At 41.6% G+C, this 27248-nt stretch overlaps 2 protein-coding genes across 2 annotated transcripts in view; one reads left to right on the top strand and one right to left on the bottom strand.

Moving 5' to 3' along the window:
- Positions 1-2679, bottom strand: part of kcnb2b (potassium voltage-gated channel subfamily B member 2b) — an 88568-nt gene extending 85889 nt beyond the window's left edge. Inside the window, 3 exon segments of the mRNA XM_022195024.2 lie at positions 488-1008; positions 1011-1191; positions 2206-2679. Coding sequence (XP_022050716.2) covers positions 488-1008; positions 1011-1071 — 582 coding nt within the window. The 5' untranslated portion in view covers positions 1072-1191; positions 2206-2679.
- Positions 2680-24626: 21947 nt separating this feature from the next.
- Positions 24627-27248, top strand: part of trpa1b (transient receptor potential cation channel, subfamily A, member 1b) — a 29169-nt gene continuing 26547 nt past the window's right edge. Inside the window, exons 1-3 of the mRNA XM_022195016.2 lie at positions 24627-24757; positions 26553-26677; positions 26953-27059. Of these exons, the coding sequence (XP_022050708.2) occupies positions 26964-27059 (96 nt within the window). The 5' untranslated portion in view covers positions 24627-24757; positions 26553-26677; positions 26953-26963. The remainder of the gene's footprint in view (positions 24758-26552; positions 26678-26952; positions 27060-27248) is intronic.

The raw sequence follows: 27248 nt of genomic DNA on the forward strand, positions 1-27248 counted from the left end.
AGCCGCACGAGAAAAGAGGCTTGTACCGTTCCCTCTAAGAGACGTGCTGTGTCACAAGTCATCGCCAGATCTGGTCGCTGCTGACATACTTTATCCTGGCAAAGAAAGCAACACCAGAAGCTGACACACCTACCAATTATTTTGTCAAATCTGATGAAGTCAAAATCTATCTCCTGCAGTGATTCCACTACGAATATATATCAGCACCAGAGCTGTAAATCCTACTTCACCGTGATTTTTTGCTTCCTTTCCGACAAATACAAACCAAAAACTGCACCTTTCACGACATTTAAATGAAGGTTAACAACTGTTGCCGCTGCAAGATTCAAACAGATGAACTCATGAGTATTTTTTTACATGTGGGAGTGGGCCTTTAATAAGCACGCCTGCAATGTGTTGTGATCAAGGCGGAGTGTTCTGCTTTGAATGTGAACGGGAAATGTGAGATGGAGGCAGTGTGATCACACTTCCACTTTCGGATCCCTACCTTGGCAGCCACCGAGGAGCTGGGCTTCTCCAGGAGATCCCACAGTTTCTTTCTCTTGTCCGGGCAGCAGGTGTTATCAAACTCTCCCTCGCCCTCCCTCTCCCTCATTGTTTCTGCCTCCCTCCGCAGCTCCTCATTCATCTGCTCTTTTTTCTGGTGGTAACGGGCCTGGCAGCAGGACTCAAGGTAGATCTCATCAATCCCCCAGTAGTCTAACTCCTGGCCAAATGAAAGGGCACACATCTCCTCCATCATGTGTAGCTTGCCTGTGCGGTAAAAGTTCAGAATGGAGGTGAAGGCCCCCGGGTGTCGATCGAAGAAGTATTCATTCTCATTCAGGCTGTAGTCATCGCACACTTCCATCAGAGACTCGTGGGTGTTGCACTCTCGAAGCTTCCCAAGCCGCGTCCGGGGTAGCCGGTCCAGGGTCCGCCACAGGACCTCATGGTTCAGACCCCCGACGTTAAGGCGGACTCTGCGGGAGCGAGCTTTGGTGCGGATGATGTCGATGGGCTCAGGGGCAGCGGGGGAGCCGTTCGCATGTTGGTGAGCTTAAGTCCTGCTTGTCCAAGCTTCTCAGCCATGGCGACGGAAAAGGAGACTTCTGGGAAGATGTTGCAATGACACACAAAAAAAAGGACGCCGGAAAAAAGTCTAAAACTTTTCAGTTATGTTGGATCCTCTTTAGGCAAGTCCCTCCATGGCTGAGAAAACAAACAAGACAGTTTGTGAGATGACTAAATGACTGATGACACATTCATCAAATCAATTTCAGTACAACACTGTGCATCTCCAGGAGTGGAAACTAAATCGGGTGTCTTCGAGTGGCACAGAACAGTCACCTGTTACTTCATTTTGTTTGTCAAAAATAGTAACAAGCTGCACAGTGTTATTGATCCCTTTCATCACATTTCTAAGAAGGTGTTAGGCACAATCAATGATTTTGTTTTAACAGTCAATATGGCTGCTTTGCCTTGCTTTGCACTCCACTCCAGTGCCAGTGAGGCAATGAACTCCTCCTGAAGTACTACTTCGGGTGCAGCCCGTCGGTCAAAATGGGTCAGAGAAGCCTTGAATTCCATTCAAATGTTATTAGCATAAGGACAGAGGTGTCATGCGTTGCAGCACACTCTAAAGCTTTATTTAACATGTCATTATCCAACATGATTATACTCATATTTCTGTCAAATGTCATTCCTGTACATTAAACAGCTAAAAACAATGTTTAATTTAATTAAAATGTCCTTAATATTCAAATTAGTCCACAATTCACCAAGTTGTAAATATGTGAATTTAATGAGTAATTGCAGCAGATGACATTTTAATTAGGAAAAGGACAATTTTATATGAGATTTAAGCTCCTGAATGCAACAGTTTTTAGTCACATTTGGCACTGCCTGCGCATTTGGATCACAAATTTGTCACAAGGCAGCACATTTTATTCTCCAAATGGTAATGTGAGTAGATTTATCCTCTCTAAGAGATGGAAAGAAGCATCATATGAGTATAATACATAATGAGATTTTTTTTTTTTAATCTGCTGCATACCTGTTACACTACAACATATTTGCGTTCAGCAAGGTTTTTGATGCCTTCACAGTCCACCACCTACCTTCACTGCAAAAAGAGTCTATAGAATCTATGCTGGCAGGCGCACTAATTCACTTCAAAGTAGTGTCAGAAAAACAACATATGACATAAAAATGAGTCAGTCTCACCTTGCCGCGATAAACCACCTTTTGCATGCAAACTCCTCTTGTTCCGGAGGGAGCAGAGGATGGAAAAGGGAGCCGGGATCTCCCTTTAGTCAAGCGGGTAAGACTGAAGGAAGCTCTCCGTGGACGCAGCGCAGAGAACGCGCGTCCCACATTTTTGTTGAAAAATCAAAGGAGGGGGGAAAAAGAAAGCAAAAGAATGTCTTCCTCTTAAATATGACCACCGGAACAGAAGCTGGTGTCCTCTTTCGCCATCGAGAACACTGTGAGGTGGGGGGGCAGAAACGGAAAAGAGTCCTGCGCCTGCTTCACCCAAAAGCTTAAAGACAGGCTCACTGAATCACTGTAGCTGCAGACGTCGAGCGCGTAAAAGGCAACGGGAAGGAACGGGATAAGCGAACTGCGGAGTGTCCCGCTGTACACTACACAAGGAGGAGCAGAGGGACGCACACGGGCTGCACCACTACCACACAAGCTCAAATCCAAATCGGAACTGGGCAACAGGACAAAATAGTGGTGGCTTCGATCTATTCAGTGGTGTTTGATTGGGAATTCTGGCTGCAAAAAAAAGTGTGGAGGGCTGATTTAAGATCATGTTTTTATTCTTTGAGTAGCTATAAGGAATCACAATGCATGCTCACTCATAGAAACAAATGCCCCATATATTTTTATAGTGGAATGACTGATTTTTAACGCAGAATAAACCTTGGGTGTTCACTTTGCACTGCTGTGAAGAATCTCCACTGAAATATGCAATTTGCACGCAACAAATTGCTCTCTCTTTTTCTGTTTTGTCACCTTTTAGTAACTAAACCTCAAAGACAGCAAACCATTTGAGATTCTTCCATCTGACCTACAGTGAGTAACCTGATCTGGAGGAAATAGCAAGAGCCTTTTCCCCCTTTTTCTTGACCACTTGAGAGAGCAGTCCGCAGTAAGCCATGGATGAAACCCAGGCGGATCCACCTCATGCCTCCAAATCAAATCCCCATTAGCTATCAATATATAATGATCCCCTCCACTCCCTGCTCTGAAATGAATAAATACAGATATTAAATTATGTAGGCTATTCTTTATTATCCCTCCAGTCGTTACTGCTGGCTCTCCTCTCCTCTCCTCTCTCGGCTCATATGAGTATCCGGTCTTCGGTATGCAATGATATTTCCCTGCAGAACGTACATATGTGTCAATTGAGCAGTTCCCCTTAGCTAAGCACCTTTTTCTCAGACATTTGATTATACGCTGCATATGTGTAATTGATTCCCCCTCCCCCTCCTTCCATGTTCCTTCCTTCCAGTGACAAGTGATCAATAATGCCGCATTGACTAAACAGAGCCTTTGTGTGCACTGATACTATGTCTTAACTCTGTGGACACTGATGCTTGAAGGTCAGCGGCTTTGGGCATCTTCAGATCTGTAAACACGCAGATTGCACGTGGTCCAGCTGCACATTCAATCCCTGCCAGTCACATGTGACATATAGTAAGCTGTCTCTTCTTGATTCTGGCACGAGGGTTATAGAGGTTTCCCACAAATCCACAATGTTAGACAAAGACGTGATTTAAAGATTGAATTTTTCCCTTTAACCCTTGACATCACATGTGACAGCTCACGGGTCCGGTGCAGTGACGCCTGTGATCTCTAACTGACAGGCGTGAAATATTCCGCTGTTGACAGCAAAACTTCTGATGACATAGTTGTTAATTACTTAGGGTACAGATAAATGATTAAGGGTAATTGACTGTGCCCTCTTTCATTAATTATTATTATCAGCCTGGCAGCCGTTCAGACGTCCCATGAGTCATGATGTGTGAGGTGGCACTGATGTTGATCCGAAACAATCAAATGGAAAAATAGAAATGTGAAGTATTGTGATACTTGCAGTGGATGCTTCTAGCTCTTTGCTAACACCACCTGCATGCATGAGTACTCCAGGGAGTTGAAGGCAGCTTGGCGTTCCACCATGTGGGCGGAATAACTCTGGTTACCAGCTTGATATCTATAATTACTAACTTTTCGGCAGGTTACAAAGACTACAAAATGTTTTTTTTTTTTTCTGACTAAAGGGTGTTCATGAGGTTTTCTTTTTAATTCCTGTCCACCATGTGGGCATGTGTGCTTGTGTGGGCTGTTTCCATAGCAACCCAAATTGTAGCATCATGCTGAAGATACACTTTGGGCCACGGAGCCAGAAAGAGTTGGATATTTAGATAGCCGGCATGGCTGCTCTGTGAAGGATTGAATCAGCTGTTTAGTCAATTAACCTTTGGTGTCTGTATTTATCAGAATAAATTACACGGTCTGACAGTGATGGCGCGCACGTACTCAAAGTCTGCGCATGAAATGAAGCAAAAGGAAGTTGTCAAGATGAACTCAAAAGCGAGGAGCTCACCACTGTTTGGTATCAAAGCCACCTTCAGTGTGTTCTCATCAATCCCGGACCAAAAAGAGATGACTGACTACACTGGCTGCCTCATCCCTGAGCTGTCACTGCCTGCTGTATTTTCCCCTTTTCAGTTTGTCATAAAATGTGTCCATTCCATCATCCAAACAACACCGCGGACACACTTGCACCCCGCAGCTCCTGCCTGTGATGCCGTCAGCACATAAGAGAGACACATCATCATCATCCGTTCATCACACACTCATTAGGGAGAGGAGCACTGCATCGATCATGTTGAGCTTCACGATGGGAATATCCGACAGTACTGGGCTATGAAAGCATTAGGCGGTGTATCACAGGAAAAAAGGTAAAAATGTTTTCCTTTTAAGATGCTCAGCAGATCCAAGCAAGTAAGTAAATTATGCCTTGCATGGAGAATGAGTGTGAGTGGTGAAAAAGAGAAAGAAAGAAATGTGAACGCTGTAATTTACTGTGAGCCTCTGCAGGAGGGAGAGAGCAAAAGTCACATTCACTTAAATTACTATAATAAGCATCCAATCAGTGTGGAACACCTTTCTATTAATAGAAAGCTGCCTTAGATCTGAATACTTGCAAATAAAAAAAAACCCACATACAATAAAATAAAACACACACATCAGTGGACAAGGTGAGAAAACGGATCTGCTTTCTCTCCCACTCCCTGCTGCCTGTTCCCATGATAATTTGACGGCTGGAATAAAATGTAGGTTTCAAGGATGTCATTTATTATGCTGTGAAATTCAAAGTTGTGGAAGTCCCAGGACTGGCTCAGTGGAAGACTTTGGAAGAGTACAGTGTGTTCAGATGTGTGTGTGGCTGCATCGGTGAGCGCTTCAGTGTCCGTGTGTGTGTGTGTGTGTGTGTGTGTGTGTGTGTGTGTGTGTGTGTGTGTGTGTGTGTGTGTGTGTGTGTGTGTATGTGTGTGTGTGTGTGTGTGTGTGTGTGTGTGTGTGTGTGTTATTGTCAATAAGAGGGAGGAAACACACCATAGCAGCAGCCTGTTTATTCTCTTTGTCTATTTTTAGCAGCTGGCCATGTCAAGGTCCACACATCCACCCACCCACAGTGGGCAGCAGTGGCCTTCAATATAATGGTCTGCTGCAGACTCCAGTCATTAATCTATGCCATGTCTTCATTCATCCCACCAAACACACCTGTTCACCTCTGATGCTGCCAACAACGTCTAATGTGTCAAAAATACACACGACTAGATGAGCACGCTTTGGCATTTGGTTGTGAAAAATACAACTAGTATGTGGGGTATCCTGGGGGTTTACTGGTCTAAGTCTGTACCATGTAGCCATGCAACTACTAAATCCTGCTTCAAATCCATCCAAAGACCTTTGCAATATGTCATGTCACTCCCCATCTCCAGATGTTTATTGTCGCTACCTTCTGCCATCAATCACAGTAAGAGAACAGTGCCCTAAAAAACAATCTTTTAGAAAAAAAAAATCACACATTTTTTTAGTCCGTGGCACTCTGGTCACAGCATTCAGCCGTTAGCTGTGGACAAACAGACATGATTGATTACCACTCTGTACCGTTGGTTATGTTTACATAATACATCCAGAGCCGCGGATCGCTAATTGAATGGGTGTTGTTTGGTTTTTTATATCATTATTGGGATTTCTGCAACAACTGCTGGTCAATTGCTGTCACAATCATGTTGTTCAGCACAGCAGAGCGCGCAGGCCACCGCAGCAAAACAAGTAAACACACATAGAGGCGCAGCTTTGACCCATACACCTCAGTAACATTGTTTACCAAGCACAGAATGCCACATCCTTGGTAACACAGCTTCAGTGCAAATTTCAGGAGTTTGCAGCACACTCATCAGCATTCATCAGTGTGAATAATGCTGCCTTGCAGGGTAGACAAGATGCTCAGTGCTGCACCTTAACCCAAAGTGCTTGTGGCAGCATGATAATGTGAATATAATGCACTTTGTCTAATTGCTGCAAAAACACCCAGGCTGGCAATTTGACCTGCTACTACTGTCAAGAGTCGTCTTATGAGAGTCAGCATTTTTGCAATCAGGGATGGTGTGGCACCTCTAGCATGTTCCTGTGATCACTATGTTGTACACCGAAGTGAAAGACGGGGAGGAGAGGCCATGGTATGAATAGCAATGAAGTCACTAGGGGTGTAGCTGGCAGATTAGTTGGGCTTAGAGACCATTTAGTGTGTTCAGTCTGGACCTGACTCGTATTAATCTTTCAACGCTAAAGGTGTAATTTTTACATTCAATTTCTCTGAGACACGGCGCTCTGCATCAGCCTCTATAATGTGGCATGAAGGGAATCTTAGGAAAGACAGAGGACATCATTTCACTTTGTACTCTGCAGCAAACCTGCTGCCGGGTGACTTTTATGTCACAGCTACCTGGTGACATTTTTTATCATCATCAGCAGCTTGATGCATTCACATTGGGCTGCTAATCTGTGCAGATCACTTCTGCATTATCTCAATAATATGGATGCGAGGCCAAGGTAGCTGTATGTACGCTGCCATAAGTCAGAGAGTTGCATTGATACTGTTGTCAGTTGTGTAATTGGGTCCACAGGTAGTGTTATGGTGTTATGAGTCCCTCTGCGAAATAATGTGAAAGATTAATCATTTGGACAGGAAACCAAAACTTGCCCACTCCTGGGAGGGATAATATGATGGGGAAAATCTTTCCTGCTCTCACAAATGAACACAGAAGAAAGAGGAGGGAGGTTTCTGTTAACAGGTATGCAATTCCTGCTGTGTTGATACCTTCTCACATATCATCTGACAGTTAAAATTGGATTTATTGTTATATAACTTAAAGTGACAAAATGTCCATAGCAATATTGGTGAGCCATATACCACGATGTCATTAAAATCAGGCATTTTGAACATAAAGGAGGCAATGAGAGGAGGAAAAGCTAGAGCAAGATGCCGGTCCCATATTAGACTGAGGTGTTACAGCCCTGTGTAATATTGATATCGTACTTAACGGCTAATGTGTTGCCATTCCAATTAGGCTGCCTTTTGAGCGAGCATCCTGTCTTAAAACGCAGTATTTTAATGACTAGAGCAAAGTTAAAAGACTCCAGTAAGCTGCGAAACGACTACCAAGTAAAGCAGCAAGTGCCCTAGCATTGAAATATTATGGGATCTCTTATGGAATCTCCTTTTAACATGTTTCTTCTCTTCCTTTATTAATTATTCATTCATTTAGCTCATGCTTAAGCCATGCACTCATGTCTGCACTCTGTGTCCTGCTGTGAACAGACCGACGAGCGGCAAATATCCACAATTAGATAACTAACTATTCGGACATACATGGTCTGTGTGTCGAGGTCAGACCGGGGCAGGTGATGACGTCCTATCTTCTTTCCTCTTGTTTACCTGCTGGCGTGCGTCTGCGGTCACGTTGAACGGATTGGCTGACAGTGAGGTTGTTTCTGGGTTTAAGTATAGAAGATGGCATTGCTTTGACATCCAATCCCTCGTCACCTCAGCCAGCAGGCCCGTGTGTGTGTGAGTGTCAGTGTGTGTGTGTGTGTGTGTGTGTGTGTGTGTGTGTGTGTGTGTGTGTGTGTGTGTGTGTGTGTGTGTGTCTGTGTGTGTGTGTATGAGTGACTGATAACCTTGAATATTTGCATTAAACAATTCATCAAGTCTCTAGATGTGCTGCAATCCTGGTCACAATTGATATGTTCAATCACGATCAGCATCCGGTGGTGATATGATATCGTTTCATCATGCTCACGTCCTTCAAGGCTGCACATATTGAACTTTGAAGATAATGCTAACTGCTGGACATGACAGGGCTCTTGATGGACTCTGGTACATGCTCTACAGATGTGCCCTCTAATTTAAACCAGTCTATCGGAGAGGTCATCGCTGCTGAACTTGATTTCTGTCCTTAAGGGTAGGTGGTCTCCTGCACATGTAACACAGTCCCTGACTCAGAGCAGTAACATATACAGAAAGATGGAACATGTGAAGCAGGAGGCGAAAATAGGATTACCAAGCTGAACTGTGCATTAACTGTGCCATTGACGTATCACATTTTCATCATAATGACATTAATAATACATATTTAATCAAATTATCACACAGCAAATTACAGCCTTGGCAGTTTTGCAGTATTTGTAAAACAGCACGAAATATTGCACAAAATTTGTAGAGGGAACAGGAGGGTTGATGGTTTGTTAAAATAGTCCCTGAAGAAGGAAATCTTGACTTGGGGTGTTATCTCAAAATCCAAGAGATAAATTCTGCCATTTTCAGGGTTGTTTTCTCCCCTTTTGCACAACTTGTACTCATTGTACTCACTTACGCCAAATGGCACGGTTTATGGAATGACTTTGTTCTCCTATGAAACTGACAAATTGTGCATCTCCTCCATGCATCCACCTGTCCCTAGCTCCTACCCCCAAATGCCATACATACACTGATCAGCCACAACATTTATACCACCTGCGTATCTAATGTCGAATAATGTGGAGGTCGCCCCTAGGCGGAAGGACACAGGATATATGGGGGTGTCCTGTGTTGTGTCGTACATTTTCAAAGGATCTTTTGGGTGCTGGGTTTCAGGTTGGGCCCTCCATAGATCGCATCTAAGTCTGGGGGTCGGGTCAACACCTTGAGCTCTTGGTAATGTTTCTCGAAGCATTTGTATTATCCTGCTGGGAGAAGCTGCTGCCCGTGGGTGGTACGTGTCAAAGTAACATCCAAATGAATGCCAGGACCCAAATTTTCCCTTCACCTGTCAGTGCTTTTCATCTTGTGGCTCGACAGCGTCCGTACAAACACAATGAAGCTTTCCCGTTTAATTCACCAGAACACTGTTTGCATGCATCTTCACCCTCCATTAGTTTTGGAGGCCACCGCTGTCATTCAGAATAGAGAAGGCAGTCGTAGTAGTCAGGTTGGGAGACATCCCCAAAGAACTAACACGAGGAAGACTTTGCACTTACTATTTACAGTGCAGTTTCTTAGGAAATGTGAGGTGTCAGTATCATCTGTGGCAGTTGTCCCCGCAAAGAGTAGTTCACTCGGATCTAATGAAGATACTGTTTACGAGTGTCTGAATAATCATTTAAAAATACATCTGATGGCTGGTCTCATATCTGACTGCAGAATGCCTTTGCACATGCCTTTAAAGTGCAGCACGTAGTCCCTGTACGATTGCTATAAAGCTGACGTGAGTATTTGTTTTTTGGAATGGTTTACTACTTGGTGTGCCTGCGTGGTGAATGTCATGAGTTTTACACACAGTTCTTTATTGCCCACTGCTTCAATATACTTAACCATCAGAAGAAGTCAATAACGTTCTCCCTGCCTCTGTAAATCTAAGGCAGGATACAATAAGTGTTTCCTTTCTTGCCCACACATTTTCACATACACTATCCCATCTGTACCTGTTACTGTAGGAACTACGCTACCAGCCAGGGGAAGACCCGCATGTTTAGATTCCTCTAGAAGGAGCGTTAATCTTTATCATTCCTGTGACGTGGCTGCAGCCAAATACAAGGTGTTCAAGAGTAAAGGGCTGGGCCCCATTGCTCAACAATATCATGATGTAAAGATTATCTCTGTCCTATTAGAAGGGTGTGATCATTTTCGCCTCAAGATGATTTTGGGAAACAGTCTCACTGATGAAGCTAGCTCTGTTCCCCTCATCCATCATGCAGTGTGCTTGGCAGCCCTGCACAGCTCAACATGCCCTCTGCCCGGCACACAAGTCCAAGCCCTTGTCCAAAGAGGGAGTCATGATGAGAAGTATCAGAATGAGCTATTGCTGTCACCATAAAGGAGAACCCCCGAGGACAGATGGCGGTCCTTGGATCATTGCACCCACATTAACCTTCCTGTGACGGGATCAGACGCAAGCTTACTTTCACAAGGGAGTTCGGTCATTGTTCTAAGAATACGTTTCTGCTTTTTTTTTGAAGGGCACTGATAGAAACCTAAGTCCACAAGCCCCTGCGGCAAAATAACCCTCCTGGGCCTAGCAGGCAGATAGAAAATGAATAAAACCCTCAAAAGAAACAACAGACAGGCCTTTGGCAGCGATGGTAATGTTATCCCTCGGGTGCTCTGTAACTCATACCTGAGGGACAGGTTAGTGCACTGGTGAACTCTATCCATTTAATTACCGTGACGGAAGCAGGTGTAATTAACTTAATACAGTTTAATTATGCTGAGTAGGATTCAATGAATGTTTCACTGTTATCCCCGTTTGCTGCCAGTGCAATGTAGAGTGAGAAAGCTGTACCACCCAAAGGTATCACCAGATGGTGGTTTGGACATGGTTCTTGTAATGAACACTCCCCACAGCCAGCACACTCAGATATTTAACATGTACAGTCAAAAGTCACTGGAGTGGAGCGGTGATCTGTTGGATAATTCCTTGAGAAAACATACTGTTTTTCTACATTAATGTTTTTTAAAGCTCATTAATGTAGCATTTTTGTTAATGATCATCATCTTTTCCTTTCCATGATTAATCCTAAAAAAAAAACTGTAGCTGCTTGATTTGAACAAAGCAATTTAAAAGCCATCATCCCTCATGCTGTGACAATAGATGCGTCCCATTACTGTACTAGATTTGAGTGTTTATACAGCACAATGACTCTGTTGTCAAGAATACCGCTGACACATTTTTCACTCGTGCATTATGCACTAATTGAGAGCTTTTGACATGTCACAAGATGATTAATTTAGATGAAAAGTAAACATGACCACTTTTCTCATGGTGGTGTTAAGTGATTCACACTTTACAACAGCTTAATCCTGAGCGCATATTTGAACAGTGTTTTCTGAAGCTACCTCTGTCCGTGCTGCAGCAAGGTTGGCTTTCTGTTTACTGTCCAATTGAAATGGTATTGAGTGCTGTCTTTTTTAATGAGTGCATTCATCAGTATAAGCTTTCAGTCATTTGAAATACAGCTGGACTGCGTTCTATGCAAGGTGTTTAATTGTCTGCTCTCTAAGTGCCCTCTTGGTATTTTATTGAACTAATTTATTCTGAATGGAAACCCTAGAGGGTATAAAGCCATCTGTTTGACATTGCCAGCTGGACTATGTCCGATAAGAGACATTTTTACAGTGAGGTTAAGCTTTAGGGTTTAAAAATACACAATGCAGCGAGGTTGGTAAGTGCAGGCCTCTAAAACTGGAAGAGGCATAAAACTGATTCCCAACTATGAATGAGAAGATACTGAAAGAACACTGATAAGCCCGTAAATTATGATCTCAATCTTGGCATCCTAAACTAAAGATTGAGTGTTTGGAGAAATCAATACTCTGCAGGGTGCAGGACAAGACAGTTTAAAACAGCTGAGATAAAAGCTGAACACCGAATAGGAGATAGAGAGAAATTTGTACAATGGCAATGAATAAATTATTGTCTTTTTTTTTTTTTTTTTTACTGCAAGGTCAGCTGTGTTGCTTTGCTTCTCCAGGGAAACCTCCGCCAACTCACATGAGCTCACACACAAACACACACAAATGTAGTCCCACACACTGGTCAATCACAGGCACCCCACCAACACATGCATCACTGCAAATGTCTTCCCACACAGAAATGCATCTTCTTAGAGCCCGCACATGCACCTTACTGCACTGCTGAACACATACACGCCACATGTACCTCTAAAGAAGCTGTGCGTTTGTGCGAAAACACACACATGCACGCATTCTTGGTTCTCTGAGCCCAATTCGATATAATGAGTATTGAGTTATACAAAGGGCACCTTTACAGTGAGTCTCTTGACCCGTGCATGTGGGAAGCTGTTGCTGTGGGAGAGGAGGAGGTTCAAGGGTGAACTCGGCTCTCAGCAAATACACGGAAATTACTGCACAGAGGAGGCAGCCAATAGAATTTTAGATGCAGGACCAAAAAGATTCCCCAGTCTTGATTTCCCACAATATTGCTGGCACAACATTTTTACTTTAATCTACAACTTCAAGTAAAATCCCCCCAGATTTGAAGGGATTTGAGGGTAAGATGGTAAGATATTGTAAAGCCCCTGCCTTGGTAGTGTGTATTTTATATATGGGCTCATATAAATATCCTCAAAAAAAAATCGGAAGGATGGAGAATGATTAAAGTTTTTAGGATTATTTACTGTGTGCTGAGCAGACATGCTGGGAGTAATTTATTTGTGGACCATCAGAAACATTTATGAGCCTGTTTCAGCAGTATGCTCTAAACAAGAAGCCATAAATCTACCAGTGTATCCTCACTCCTCTGCTCTCCCTCGCTATGTTGCGCTGTCTCCACCTCACTATCTCTCTCTCTCCCTCCCTCTCTGCACCTTCAGTTCTTCTCGTTTCTCATTTTTCAGTTGCCCACATGGCACGAGTGAGTGCCTGGGCTTAAAGATTTCCCATCAATTTCAAATTCATCAGTTGTGATTGGATTCCAGTGGGGGGGGAGAAAAGGGTGGCAGCTGTGTTTGATTTGGTGTTGCCTCCGAAACAGCGAAGTGGAACACATTTCAAAACTAATGTTCTTGATACAGCAGTTTTAGGAGAAGAAATAGGATAGACTGTGTCCACAAGGTAAAAAAAAAAGAAAAAAGAAATAAAGAAAAAAAGCAGATTAGTAAGAAGTGCCACAGTCTTGAGGATGGCACTGTGCTCCACAAGCACATTCACACATTTGTCAAATAAGCATTTCTTCTCCAATTAAAAATGAAACACCTGCCTGTAAGCACAGTAGAATGTTTGTGAATGGTGTGTTTGAAATACAAAAAAGTGTCTTCTGTCAGCATGTGTTTCAATCAGAATTCTGTGTTGTCTCCACAAGGTGGTGTCATGCTCATTAGCCAGCTCATTTCTAGACCTAGTTTCACTCATAGTGCTAAACTTAGTCATGTGGCTCCCATTCACATGTCACTAACAGAAAGAAATAACAGAAAATAGAGTAAAGTTAGCTCTAATTTATCACAGAAGGCACAAAAAGATTCCCATGTGCTTTTGTGTTGTTTATTACTGTCAGCTAAAACTGTCTGTGCTCCTCTGTTATCCAGCAGTGTGAAGTGCCAAGTCTGACTGTAAACCCATTTCACTGCAGAGAGTAGTTCAGTACTGTGAGACTGTAAAGCCAACCACTCATTACTACGATTTGGAGGGTATCGCTGCCTTGACCCGTCCATTGACCTTCAAAATAATGGTTGCAGTGGAGTGGAGACAGTTCATTACCCAGGATGCCTGTCAGTGGACAAGCTCATACATCCTCAATCACTAAAATAAGGGCAAGAAAACAGGGCATCCTGAAGTGGTTAGCTGACTCTCATCTCTATCTCCTAGCTGTCCTTCTCTCTTTCCGCCGAGGCTTCCAACCTAATCTCTTGCTCTGTCTCTTCCTGCATTTCATTCCTGCTCATTACCATCAGCCAAACTCCTATATGCACTCTTACAACACACAGCTTTAAAAAAAAAAAAAAAAAACAGAAATCAATTGCTTATTGATTTTCTAAACCTGTAATTCCCTGCCACATGCAAAAGCAATTGATGAGTGATTACACAATGCAATTATAGTGAGCCGCTCTCATCCCTGGTGACAGATTGCCCCGGTGGTCTGCTCTAGTGGTGGCCGAGTTTATCCAAGCGTAACCCCCTTGGTGTTAGGGTTAACAAGCTCCGTCTGGATGAAGGAAGTGGAACTAACCACGACTCCTGATCAGCTTACTGATCCATAACCATTCACTTTTTAGTTGTCAGGAATAGGAAAAGTGAACTTTATTAAAGACTAATAGGTCTACATGTGCGTGGCTGTACTATCTTTACAAGAACTTCACAAATCAGTGGTTCCAAGATCAACCTTTACTTGAAGAAGCTACATAACAATATGAGCTACTTGTTACTCAATGGATGTAAATATTTGTTCTGTAAGTGAACTGCACACAGTGTTTCTAGATCGATGGTTGCAAAATGTGATTTTCCTTAGATACTAGTGGTGCTGCTGTTGCTACCATTCACAGCAAGAAGGTTTGGCACTGACTGAAGCTGTAGGTCAGATGGGGTCTTTTTGTTTGGAGTTTTCATATTATTTCTGTGCCTGTGTGGGTTTTCTCTTGGCGCTGTGGCTTCCTCCCACAGTCCAAAGACATACATGACAGGTGACCCCATGACCTTTCCAAGGTGTCTTGCTTCAAGTTAGCTGGGACAGGCTCCCAAAGTGGGTTTAATGGAAGGATAAATGGGTGGACTAGCTGTGTGCACCACGTATTCTGTAGATTAAAGTTAGCCTAGCTTAAACGTCCATGTAGGTTTGTATTATGTGGGGATTTTGACGTTGCTAAATTACAAGAAAAGGCACCACAAAAACCAGTTCATACAGAAAGATAAGTTACTACTTCACATTTAGACCTAATAAATGTCAGATGTCAATGAGATATATGCAGCTTTTGGCTCATTATCAGATAAAACAACATTAACTCACTACATGATTTATTTAGACTGTTGATTGAAAAAGCAATATGAAATACTGTCGCCATATGGCTGACACTTAAAATGCTGTTAAACATCATGTAAAAATAACACAGGATGCAATATTGTCAAAATCATTCTGAAGTGCATATTACTTTTACTTACTTTACACGTAAATTTGTAGGGAGTTTAAGCAAAGCTGGTGGAGTCCTGCTCTGGTTGCCATGTTTTTGTCACTTGCACTAAGTTTGATTTTAATGCTGGGTATCTCAGAATTGCACTTTACTGTTCTGTTGCTGACACCGTATGCCTCTGCAGACGAGGAGATCCTCCAGGTTGGTCACTGAAGTGTGAATGTTGTGTTAACGATCTGCACAGGGCACAGCACCGACAGATGGAAGAATACTGGTAAAGCGGATTAAAGGTAGACTCGGGAGAGGTGGTCCTTCAGGTGCGTCAGGGGATGGAATAGAGAAACAGCTGCAACAAACATCCTTCTGTTCTTCAGCCCTGCTCCGCTTTTTTACTGTGGATCTCAATGATTTGAGGTGTGGGAGACATATGGTAATTATATTGTATATAAATAGAATCTACTGCATATATTTAAATCATGAACATATAATATAATGAGTACTAAAATGTCTGCAACCTAAACAGTTATGTAAAAAAAAATAAAAGAAACAAAAAAGGGAAAACTGACAATACCACAATCCATTCCCGAGTGTGTCAGGCCACGGCCTTACAAACTGAGCAGATGGTGAAGCTGGGACAGAATAGAAATGATACTGTCTCTGTAGCTCATGATTGTTTTTCCAATTTGACCGGTGCAAATCCACACAGATAATCACAGGCACCAGGATCAAGGCTTCAGACCTCAGGGGGTTCCAGCAGTCATAATGCTCACAGTAGTCTGAAGAAAACGCACTTGAGCTCACCTCAGCTTAGCTTAGACCAGCTGGGGTTTGGAGAGACAGAAAAGAAAGGATAGAGAGGAGGAGGAGGAGAGACTGCGAGAGAGAAAGTGAACAGAAACTACAGCACTTTTATGTCGCCTGTAGTAAAGAAACCCCGTCTCAGCGTTCACTCTGACTACTCAGGTTGTCACTCAAGAATCATTTTAACATTGTTTTGATGTGCTGTCAAAACAAATTTTCACCTCAAAAGAAACATTTTCAAAAGCGTAGGCCAAAAGAAATATCCATTTCATGCATAAATTAAAGCAGCAGCACAGAATCCAAGTCCCTTTTTGGAAACAGGGTTACTTGGTATATAGAAAGGAAGAACCAAAGGTGAAGAGGGAATGACAAAAACGACAAACATAGTTGTATCTTTAACAGCTGTTTTTTTCCCTTTAACTCAATCCATCCCATAGGAGCTTGTATGACACAAAACTGTGTGATGAATTCATAAATAAATACATACTGATCCAACCAATTCACTGTCTGATTCCTTTTCTGCAGATATTTATTTTTACCTTACGCTTGAAATATGCATTATTTATTCTTTTGTTCCTTTATATTTCATCTTTTCACCTCCAGGCCCCTGCCATGTGCAAGTCAGTTTGAAAAGGGTTCTTATAAACTTTTCATAACTTTGCAGTTAGCAAAAATACTGACAAGTACAGTGCCTTTGAAAATTATTCACCCCACTTGGAAGTGTTGCCCTTTCATTGCTTTTTAACATTAACATATGCTCAATTTAATGTGACTTTTTCGACAAGAATTTGAAAAACCTTTAAAAAGCATAAATCAAGGGACGGATACAGGAAAAATTCCAAATCAGTGAATATCTCCCAGAGTTCAGTTAAGTCCATCATAAATAAATAGAGGAATATTTCATATGCATGAATCTGTCTCAAGCAGGACATCCTCAAAAACTGAGTGATCATGCAAATGAGAGACTTGTGTGGGAGGCTACCAAGACACCTGTGACTTCTCTGAAGGAGCTACAAACTTAGGCATTTGAGATGAGGGAGCACACAACAACCTTTGTCAAAGCTTTATAGTAAACACTCAAAGACAAAACCAAAAGTTCACATTAAATCTCAACCAGACTTCACAATGAGTGACTCTGAAGTCAGAAGAAAGAAGCTTTTTTTTTTTGGTCTGTTAAAACTATAATTGGTCTTTTTGACCTTCAGATTAGAGTTTTTTTTCCAGCACCAAACACTGCACATCATCATAAACACACCATCCACCAGAGGGAAGCATGGTGGTGGCAGCACCATGATGTATGGATACTTCTGGGCAGCATTCCCAGGGAGGCTTGGAACAGTAGAGTGTAAAATGAATGCAGCAAAGCATAGGGAAACCCAGGAGTACAACCTGATGCAGTCTGGACGAGAACTGCATCTTAAGAGTAATTTATTTGCCATAAAAACAAGGATCCTAAGCATACAGCCAAAACTGCACAGAAATGGAGCCTGCCCTTAGTTCAGACAGGCACTGAGTCAGCAAGTCACAAGGCCCTATTCTGTCCAATCATTAACTATGCCAGTCCAGCACTCCCACTTAGCGCGCTTTATAAAGCAGGCAGCCTTCACTCATTCTGTCAACACCACATGGCTGCTACACCAGTCTCTACATATCCACGAAATGTTGCTGATGTTCACCTCTTTAGAAATCTCTCATGCAAGATAGAAAACTCAGTGTTTGGAGGATTTTTCTCACCTTCTGACTGCCGATAAGTCTTTAAAGCAGGACTGCAGCCTTGCAGAGGAGTGTTGATGGGAACACAGTTTTCCAGACCAAACCTTCCATCCTCCTCTGGTTGATTTCAAAATCCAATGAGAGCTTCTCCTCAGTCTTACCCAACCCCTGGGCAGCATGAGTTTGCTGGAAATTTTCATTCATTCTGACAGCTTCAGCTTAATCCATTCAAAATACACATGAAAAACGTGGGCGTCTTAGCCCCGCCCATCTCGTCGGTCCACCAGTACCAACTCCCGGCCCTCCCGATCTCGCCATCTAAATCCTGCTCCAGAAGTCCTCAATCCCAACCTGCCTTCAGCACGTCTCCTCCGGGCGTTCATCAGTCTGCTTCGAACACCACAGACGCTCAATTTAAGCCCTAAAATTCAAGTTTCCTCAGCGTCTGTCACCTGTCGTACAGCTTCCGGGTTCAAGTCCAATGTCTCCGCCCACCCCGGTGACGTCATAGCGAGCCACCTGAGCACTGTGACTCCTGCAGCTCCAGCGCTCTCTGCTGGTGTAGACCTCACCTCTGCAGCCAGATACCAACAGGTAATATCAGCCTAATTAAAATTCTTCTGATTTATTCTAAATCAGGCTGAGGAGGTAAAGTCTCAGTGGTTGTGCCGAAATGCCTATTATTCTTACAATCATGGTTCAAAGCCGTCATAGAACATCAGAATGATTGAGCTGAGGTAGCTTTGAAGTTTACAAAGATAACCTGGTATTAGTGTGGCATGGTAAGTTTGATCACTGGCAGCTCCTCATGGTCACCAACAATTCCATTACCCCATGTGCTCCTTCTTTAACCTACATGACCGCAGATCACGCCTTTGTCCTAATTAAAATAGAAGCTAGTGCTTCGTTGTGTGAAGAGGACTCCACAGATGCTTCCTCATAATTCTTTCATATCCTCCCAGTGGCATTGGTTCAGAGTTTAGTGAAACGAGAAACCACATTTTGTCTGCAGTCAGACTGACTTTGGTTGTGTAGTCAGATAATCTTCCCAATCATTGACCTGTTGCACATAATTGCTAGTGGTTCTTAGCCCTATGTTTAAAGCAGTTAAGCTAGTCTCAAAGTCAATATTTAGTTATGTTATTAAATAAATCTATATTGTAAATAATGTTATGCTTAGCTATAATATTAAAATAATTAAGTTACTTTCCATATTCAATAATGAGTAATAATTTCCATATATAGAGAGGTTGATTTCCACATAATAGCTTGGTATCTTAGTTATTATGTTAAATTAGGTTCCTTATTGTGCAGCGGTTAACACTGTAGCATCATAGAAAGAAGGTTCTAGGTGCGAATCTCAGCCTGGGGTCTTTCTGTGTGGAGTTTGCATGTTCTGTCTGTGCTGGTGTTGGCTATCCCCAGTCTAAACACATACTGAGGTTAACTGGTGATTGTGTGAATGTGAGTGTGCTTTGTTGTCCGTCTTAACTCTGCGAAAGACTGGCAACCTGTCCGGGTGTACTCTACCTTCACCCTAAGTCAGCTAGGATAGGCTCCAACCCCCTGACAACTGTACAGAAGACGAAGCAGTGTATGGTGTCTCAGGTCACTGTAATAGTGTCTTGCCAGATGTTCATCTGCTTGCATTCAGCATTTTGTTGATCCCCTGCATTCAGATGAGAAGGTCATGCATGCTTGTATGAATTCAAAGGAAATGACACATGCTTGTCAGTACACATAGGCTAACTTCCTTAAATTCCATTTCATTTTAAGGTAATTCTGCTCTAATGTAATTTTACTCTTAATTGACGTTACTTTATAGAATTCTGTCTTCTCTTTGACATAAAAGAGTCCAGACTGCACAGTGACTCAGTGGTTAGCACCATCACCTTGCAGCTAGAAAATCCCCAGTTCGTGTTCTGTGAGAGTGCTAGTTTGTGTCGATATGTCGCCCTGTGATAGACCGTCGACCTGTCCAGGCTGTCCCCTGCCTTGCCCTAGGTCAGCTGGGATAAGCTCCAACTTTCCTGCGACCTTGATGAGGATTAAGCGGTGGATAGATAATGGATGGATGGATGGATGGATGGATGAAGTAGCTTTTTTTCTTCTGCTTTTTACATTGAGCTTAAACAAAGCCAAATTGTTTTGACTGTGTTTCAATGCTGCAAAATCTCCAAGGGGGGTAAATACTTTTTGCAGATCCTATACCTTCAATTGTGCTGTTTCACACTGAATCAAACACTTGCTCAGAATAAAAATCCTTCACTGAAAAGGTTTTCATAATAATAAAACATTTAACATCAAGCAAATTAAATAAAGACCACCTCTGCCGAAAATGAAGTGATTTACTTTGATAACTTCTCAATATGACATTTTTTTATCCTTTAAATCACAAAATTAGTGAAATAAGCAGTCAACAGTGTACTGGTGGCTGTCTGAAAAACACTGATTCAGACTTTAGGGGTTTCATATGTAACAAACCTCAGGAACCAATGCCGTGAGGATTGTGATCAGGGATTTTCTGTATCATTATTGTTCTTCAGAACTGGTTTTTGATTTAATCTAATGTTCCTGAATTACTACAATTTTGAAAATATACTTGTAAATATGCAACAGTGGCACAAAGATGAGTTTTTAGGGCTAAATCAACAAGCAGAAAAACTTTACCTGAACAATTCCTAATGTTTTGTTTCCAGCGAGCTCTGAATGTTAAAATCACAGACATTTAGAAACAATTCAGTGTGATGTGGAACAAATAGTGTTAATTAGTTTATGAGGTACACTGAACTCAAACTAATACAACCTAGCAACAGTTCTGCAATGAATCAGCCACAACATCAACTTCATGACCACTGTGGAGAATTTAGTTTGTGGTACTTTTAAACCGCTTTGCATTATACATAGAGGTGCTTCTGTAATTTAGCCTACACTTACTGGTATAAAAAGGGTGGACAACATAATACACTGGACACTTGTCTGTGTAATACAGTATAATTCAACAGCACTCCAAACTACATCCTTCAAATTGACCAACACCTTTTTCAAACAGTTTCACCAAAAACTGTACAATAGAGACTTCAGAGAAGGAAGGTTTTATCAGAGGAGTGTTGTATGGAACAGCATTAGATTTTTCAAAGAGTACTTATACAGTCTGACAAGTGAGTGTACTAGTGTCATGTATTTCAGATGTCTCTTCCTTGCAAAAGAGGAAAGTATATGTCTCTGTGGCTCTCGGTAAAGCCTGAAAAGCATGCCTTTGTACTCTTAATTATATGCTTAGAACAAATCTAATCCCCAGTATGACTAAAGAGATTCCCTGTGCAAACATATTTATACTGAAATTTGCATCCTCATCTCAGAATGATTTATAGTGTATGGCAGGCTTGTCACCGTCAGGCACTGAAATCACTAGAATGAGCGTAACCATTGTAAAGCGTTTTTGTTTGTCTACGTAGATTTAGCAGATGGGGAAATTACTTTTTGTTTTTATCAAAGTTCAGTGGTGGCACATATGAAAAGTCAAACATGCTGAGTAGCTTTTAAGCAGGGGACAGATAAAGTGTCAAAAAGCAGTCTGGCCGCAGGGCCATGCTGGATGGTCCCCAAGGACGCCACCACTCTTAAGAGGTAACCTCATTTATAAGTGATGGAACACCAACGCAATAGCACATGTTACCAGGACCACACACACACACACACATGCACTAACAACACTTAGTCGGTTGTGAACTTCTGACTGACAGCTCTGCGCTTAATGCACTCTGCATATCGCTGTTCTCAGCCACTTTTGTGTAGAGCAACACGTTTACCTGTCCTTTTTACACTTTGAAAACCAATAGGAAGTTTTTCTTCTGCAGCCACGGCATTTTAAATAGCTCTTGTCACACGCTTTCCAACCACAGCTGCCTGAGGATGTGATGTTTCTGACAACACACACAATATGCAAATCAGGGCCAATGTGTAAAACTGGTAATAAAATTTTATGTGCACTAGTAATGGTGGCATCAAACACATGGATGAGCATGTGGGGAAGCATGTTAGAAATGACATTTTTTTATGCAGTGGCGATTTTTGCAGTGCATTAAGCTGTATGTAGTGTGGCCCCTGCATAATAGCATGAATGTGTAATTTAGTTCCCAGCTGCCCTCCCAGCAACCAGAGCTCAGTATTTGATTTTTCAGCAGGTGTGGAATCGTTCAACCAGTGCAGTCCATACACAGGTCCAGCACAGGTGTCACTGCACTGCTAAATACACATGCCCTTCATCTGAGTGACAGAATATTCAAATCAAATTCTCATCGCGTGGCCATCATATGTGCAGCAATACTCATGAAGTCAGTCTCTGAAACAAATTTAGTCAAAACACATGCATGCTCATGACTTGGCCCTCCTCGCTTTCTTCCATCGCCTTTATGCGTCTAAGTAAAACCCACCACCGCAAATTTCCCAGTAAAAAAAGAAAAGACATCCATATTGTTCTGCATACAACCTGATCCTGGCAAGTCATCAGTCTCAGCGGGAGAGATAATACATGCTTTGTTGACGCTGGCTCCACGTCTGCCACATGTGTGGCTTTCCCACAAATATCACTTAGGCAACAATGCTCAGAGATAACCTCCAAGAACAATAACCGGGCAAATATTAGTTTAATGCAATAAGATGTGGTCTCATAGCTCTGTCCTTTGGATGGGAGTAGAATATACCTGTTGACATTTATTGTATTGGCTGTACTTTGTTGTTTGGCAGCAAAATTAACCTTGAAGATCTTAAATAAAACTTAAAAAAAACAACTGTTTGCTCACCATTTATTGGTTCATTAATTACGATTTAGCTGCTACCAACTAAACCTGTGTCAATGATTAACTTTTTAGTGTTTTTAACTCTGAGGTTAGGTCAGATATGTCAGACCAAGATATGCAATAAATAATCTCCTGTTTTGTAAAATTTGTAAAAATGTTAAAAACTTAGAAGCTCCAAATTTCTACCAATTAAAACCAAGCATAAAACATTCAGAAGTTGTGTCTGCAGGTCTGTAATGCTCTTCTACTGAACAGATACACTTTATACTACAGGAAATGCAACTAGCGGCATGCTAACATGCTAAAGACATGACTATGGTGTTGATGCTTATTGGGAGTTATTTTTTACCATTATAGTTTACTGCTTGCATTTTCTAATTTACACAAGCTTCTAATTTTGCTAATGAGCTTAGCGTCCACCAAAGAAATGTTCTATCCTCCAGGTCTGCTTCTGCATTGTGTAGCCCTCGGTACATGTACATTTTCCGACTGACTCTGTCTTCTTGTTCCCACTTTGCCCAAAGACCTGGCTTGGCTTGACAATTTTACAAAATAAAACCGCTACAGAATAAATTCTTCATAGAATGAGTAATGTTTGACTTTCTTTGCAGCTGGTCCCCTCAACAGTTTTGCAGATATTACTTTTATAATGGTCACACATGGGACTGCAGCAACATAAGTGGTGATTTTGATCTAATGGTGCTCAGTGAAAGGCGATCACAATTCATCCTAATGGGTACATACATATCTGGACCAAATTTCATGATAATCCATCCATTAGTGGTTGATACATTTCACTAAAACAATCCACAAGGTGGCATTAGAGGAAAAGTCAGGGAACCACCAAAGTCAGTGGTACACATTTTCTGCACCTACAATAATTTCATTAAGGAGATGCTTTTTTTTCAAAGCGATGTACATCTGAGAGTAGACACAACACAAGCAAGGCTCTAGTCAGGAGAAAACAACCTGGATGAGTGCCATAAAACAAGTTCAAGTGTGAAAAACATCATGAGAGTCATTCGGTCACAGGGGGCAGCGTCTTGCCTGTAGAAGAAACAGAATAGTTGTGCAAAGTCATCCAGTTGATGTTTACTTCACATGCTTTGCTGGATATCTGTAACGTTTTAGCTTCTGGTGTTGCTTGATGAAAAGTAAGAGGATCATCTGAGTCATAATGAGTCATCTTCTGAGTGATTATAAATCTCTATTTTTTTTTCTTGTAATCTTGACCAAAGTTGTGATCAAAGCAGCCAACAGGCAAATATTACTTCACTTGGAGCTTAGAAATGGCAAAAATGAGTGTTTACCATTTTGAAGTGGTTGTCAGTCAGAATGGCTCATCCGGTATGAAATGATTTTTAATACAATCCCAGTTCAGCCCAGCTGGCGTGGCAGCTATAGTACATATTTTATATAGTCGCAGACAGATCTACAATCTTACATGATACTCATTCGCCTGAAGATAATGCTGCTAGAAATGCTAGTATAATCCTCAGTTAATGATACCTCATCTTATAATCCTTCTTGATAGAGATTCCCTGCTGAATATTCCTTAATCCTCACTATCAACAAGGAGGTCTTAGAGGTCGTCTTCATTCTGTCTTGTCAGGAGTCACTTGCTTTGAGAGAGAAAGCAACAGAACAGGCCTCAGCACAAACGTGGATCTTAAAGGCAACTGGTTTCTAAGAAAGTAATGGTTTGATAACTTGTATATGTGCAGCTGGATGGTTAAGTTTCTTCTCTGGTTTGTTGAAAATGGCAGAGAAGCCTTAGCCATGGAGCACAGCAATAAGAACAATAATCCCTATAACCTTGAAATGATGGCAAATCCTGTTTTAGACATGAACACATGATTTGGTTTCTTTAGTTGAAGTCTGTTAGTACCCAGAAAAGGAAAAACAAGACCATTACATCAGTTGTCTGAAAAAGCGGGAGAAAGGGGAGGAAATCGCAAAACATGTAAATATATCCAATAACCAGACACATTAAGAAAAACGTATTGTGAGGAAGATTGCAGTATCATGTTTGATGCTTAATGTATTACTGCCAGTTAAATTTCCTATCGCATTACGACATGGGCTTGTCTTCTCCACTGTGAAAACATCATGAGAGTCATTTGGTCACAGGGGGCAGCGTCTTGCCTGCATTAGAAACCACACAGGGAAATAGCTGCCTCTCCACACTATTTAAAGCCCTTTAGCAGTGGTGAGGACAACATACAGATTGCTCAGCTCAATAGCAGCTTCACCCAAGTACAGTAAGTACATCATGTCTTCAACTTTGTCTTTGATGTTTGAACTTTACAGTCTATGTATGTATTGCTTTTAAGACTACGAGGGAAAAATGAAAGATTTAATGGTATTTTGGATGTTTGTCAAATGTGTTACACTGTTAAAAAAAATCAGTTTTGGCTGTTGTATTATTTAAAGCACCAGCTGACTAAATGTATTTGATTTGCGGTTAGATTAGAAGCAGTTATTGTGCTGATTGTGAGTGATATCCAACAAGTGTGCTCACTGAGCACAGCAACAATCCACTCATTAAATATATTCTTTATTCATTAGAGTTAGTCATTTATTCAACAATTTATGCCTCAAGTTTTAGAATTATTATGGATTTTGTGCTCCATGATACTATGAAAACCTTGTGTACTGTGTTAATTAGATATTAGTTCTTTTTAAATAATATATTCCTAATTAAGAATTCATCTATTATTAAGCTGACTGGTTTTAGTCGGTATTATAAGGTGAACACACATTATATTAAATACTAAAAGCAAATATTTATCACATCTGTGTCACAGTAAGTAAATAATGCCACTGTGTACTCTTGAGCTGCGCAATATGAGATTAAACTGTACAGGCAATTTCCTAGCACACAAGGATGTCATTGTTAAATGTAGTTAAATCGCCCACTTCTTTCTGTCTAGTTTGGGAAATGTGTTTACCATTGCCCATTAGTGCACTTCCTGGACACTTGGCATCTGCAAACTCATGAGTGACTGGCTCAATTACAAGTACCAATGACACTTATTTACCCGCAGCTGCTCGGAAATGATGATAAGGAGGACAATGTGTGGGTTGGTTATCAAATTCACCACATTAGAGGAAAATAAAGCTACGCTGACCGGGTTGTCCTGTAATATGAAGTCACATGTGGGCTACAGAGGATGTGGGATAAGGCGTGGATGACTGGCACAGTAGAGGCATCGATTGTATGTCAACAATCACCATTTATGATGAGGTTGAGGCTCAAATGTGAGGTTAACCCCACTATAGAATTCTAATAAAGTACAGCTGAAATATTGATGGATCATAATGGATTTATTTTCCCGGGTAGAAATGCTTTACAATGTCTTATTACAAACACAGGTGAACCACAATACATTATTTTTATGGATATTATTCAGAAAAAATGCTGCATCGGGAAATCCTGTAACAACAGTCTACTTTTCTGTATACATTCTTACTGTCTGTTAAATCCTTGATGGTTCTCATTAAAGGTGCGCTTTTACCGTGATTCCTCTTCTTTATTCAATAGTTAGAACAATCCATTACTAATGTGCAGAGGAACCTGAAGAGAGGTGAATTAAACTGATTGCTTTGGTGACCACAGCTCACCGAGTCTAGAGTTAATTATTAAACTTTCATCTGCAGAGAGTCCTTCTGCTCGTCTTAAAGGAGCAAGCAGTGGAGAAGTTCTCGTTAGATTTCTGTTTTCAGAGGCACTTATCCATGTGCTATAGCTAAAATATTTGCAGGAAGTTGTTACTGCAGAGAAATGTGCTGTAAATGAAATGCGTAATAGAAGCAAAATATAATTTCCGCAACATAATTTCCAACACACCAGGTAACCCAGCTGCTGTTTTGACCTGAAAAACAGCTTCAGTGTACATCAAAGGAGTACTACAGCAATAGGTCAAGGGGAATTCCAGTGAAAATTCTCCATAGTAATTTCCTCGCCAAAAATGTCATTTGTTGTTTGGCCTTTCGATGTTGCTGAGGGCCTCGTGCAATACAATTACAAGGTCTTTCTCAATCTCGCTCACCCAGGATCACGCAAGGACACCTGGGACAGACTCAAACAAGCTGCCCCCCAGCTGCGAAGAACATAATTGCTTTCTTCAACTGAAGGGCTTCAGCCCCCAAACACTCAGCGGATCTGAATGCCCTTCCGGGTAAAGACAAAGTCATCTGTGCCCATGTGCCCTCGTGGCAATAGAAGCCTTATGGCTTCAGGCATTATCTGCCCTCTCAGTCTTATAACACTCTATGTTCTTCCAGCTTGTTAAGCGGGTTTCATACTGTATACTCAGTTATATAGCTTGACTGAAACTACGGTGGATTTGTATTCTATTTTGGTATTTTGCCGTTGCCAGCATACTGATATGTGCATGGGGTTATGTCTAAATGTGTCACAGCTGTCACCATTCAAATGAGCCTTTCTCCACAGCGTGTTAAGTGATGAACTTCAGCAGGGATGTGGCCCGGCAAACCAGTTGCTATACCTATGTCATAGAGGATGATGATCCAGCCCTGGCAAAAGTCAATGTATTTGAGGTGAGAAAAAAATCTATAGATGAAATATATAGGCCTCTGTAAATCTACACAATAATGGACAAACAGCACATATGATTCTTCTACATGTATTTACAATGAGTGTTTATGTAGCAACTCAGCTTTGATCCTAAACCTGTGTAAACTTAAGAAAAGTCATTATGAAGAGGTGAATAGAGTCCTAGACAATTC

This window comes from Acanthochromis polyacanthus, chromosome 20, assembly GCF_021347895.1.
Source record: "Acanthochromis polyacanthus isolate Apoly-LR-REF ecotype Palm Island chromosome 20, KAUST_Apoly_ChrSc, whole genome shotgun sequence".
Lineage (NCBI taxonomy): Eukaryota > Metazoa > Chordata > Actinopteri > Pomacentridae > Acanthochromis > Acanthochromis polyacanthus.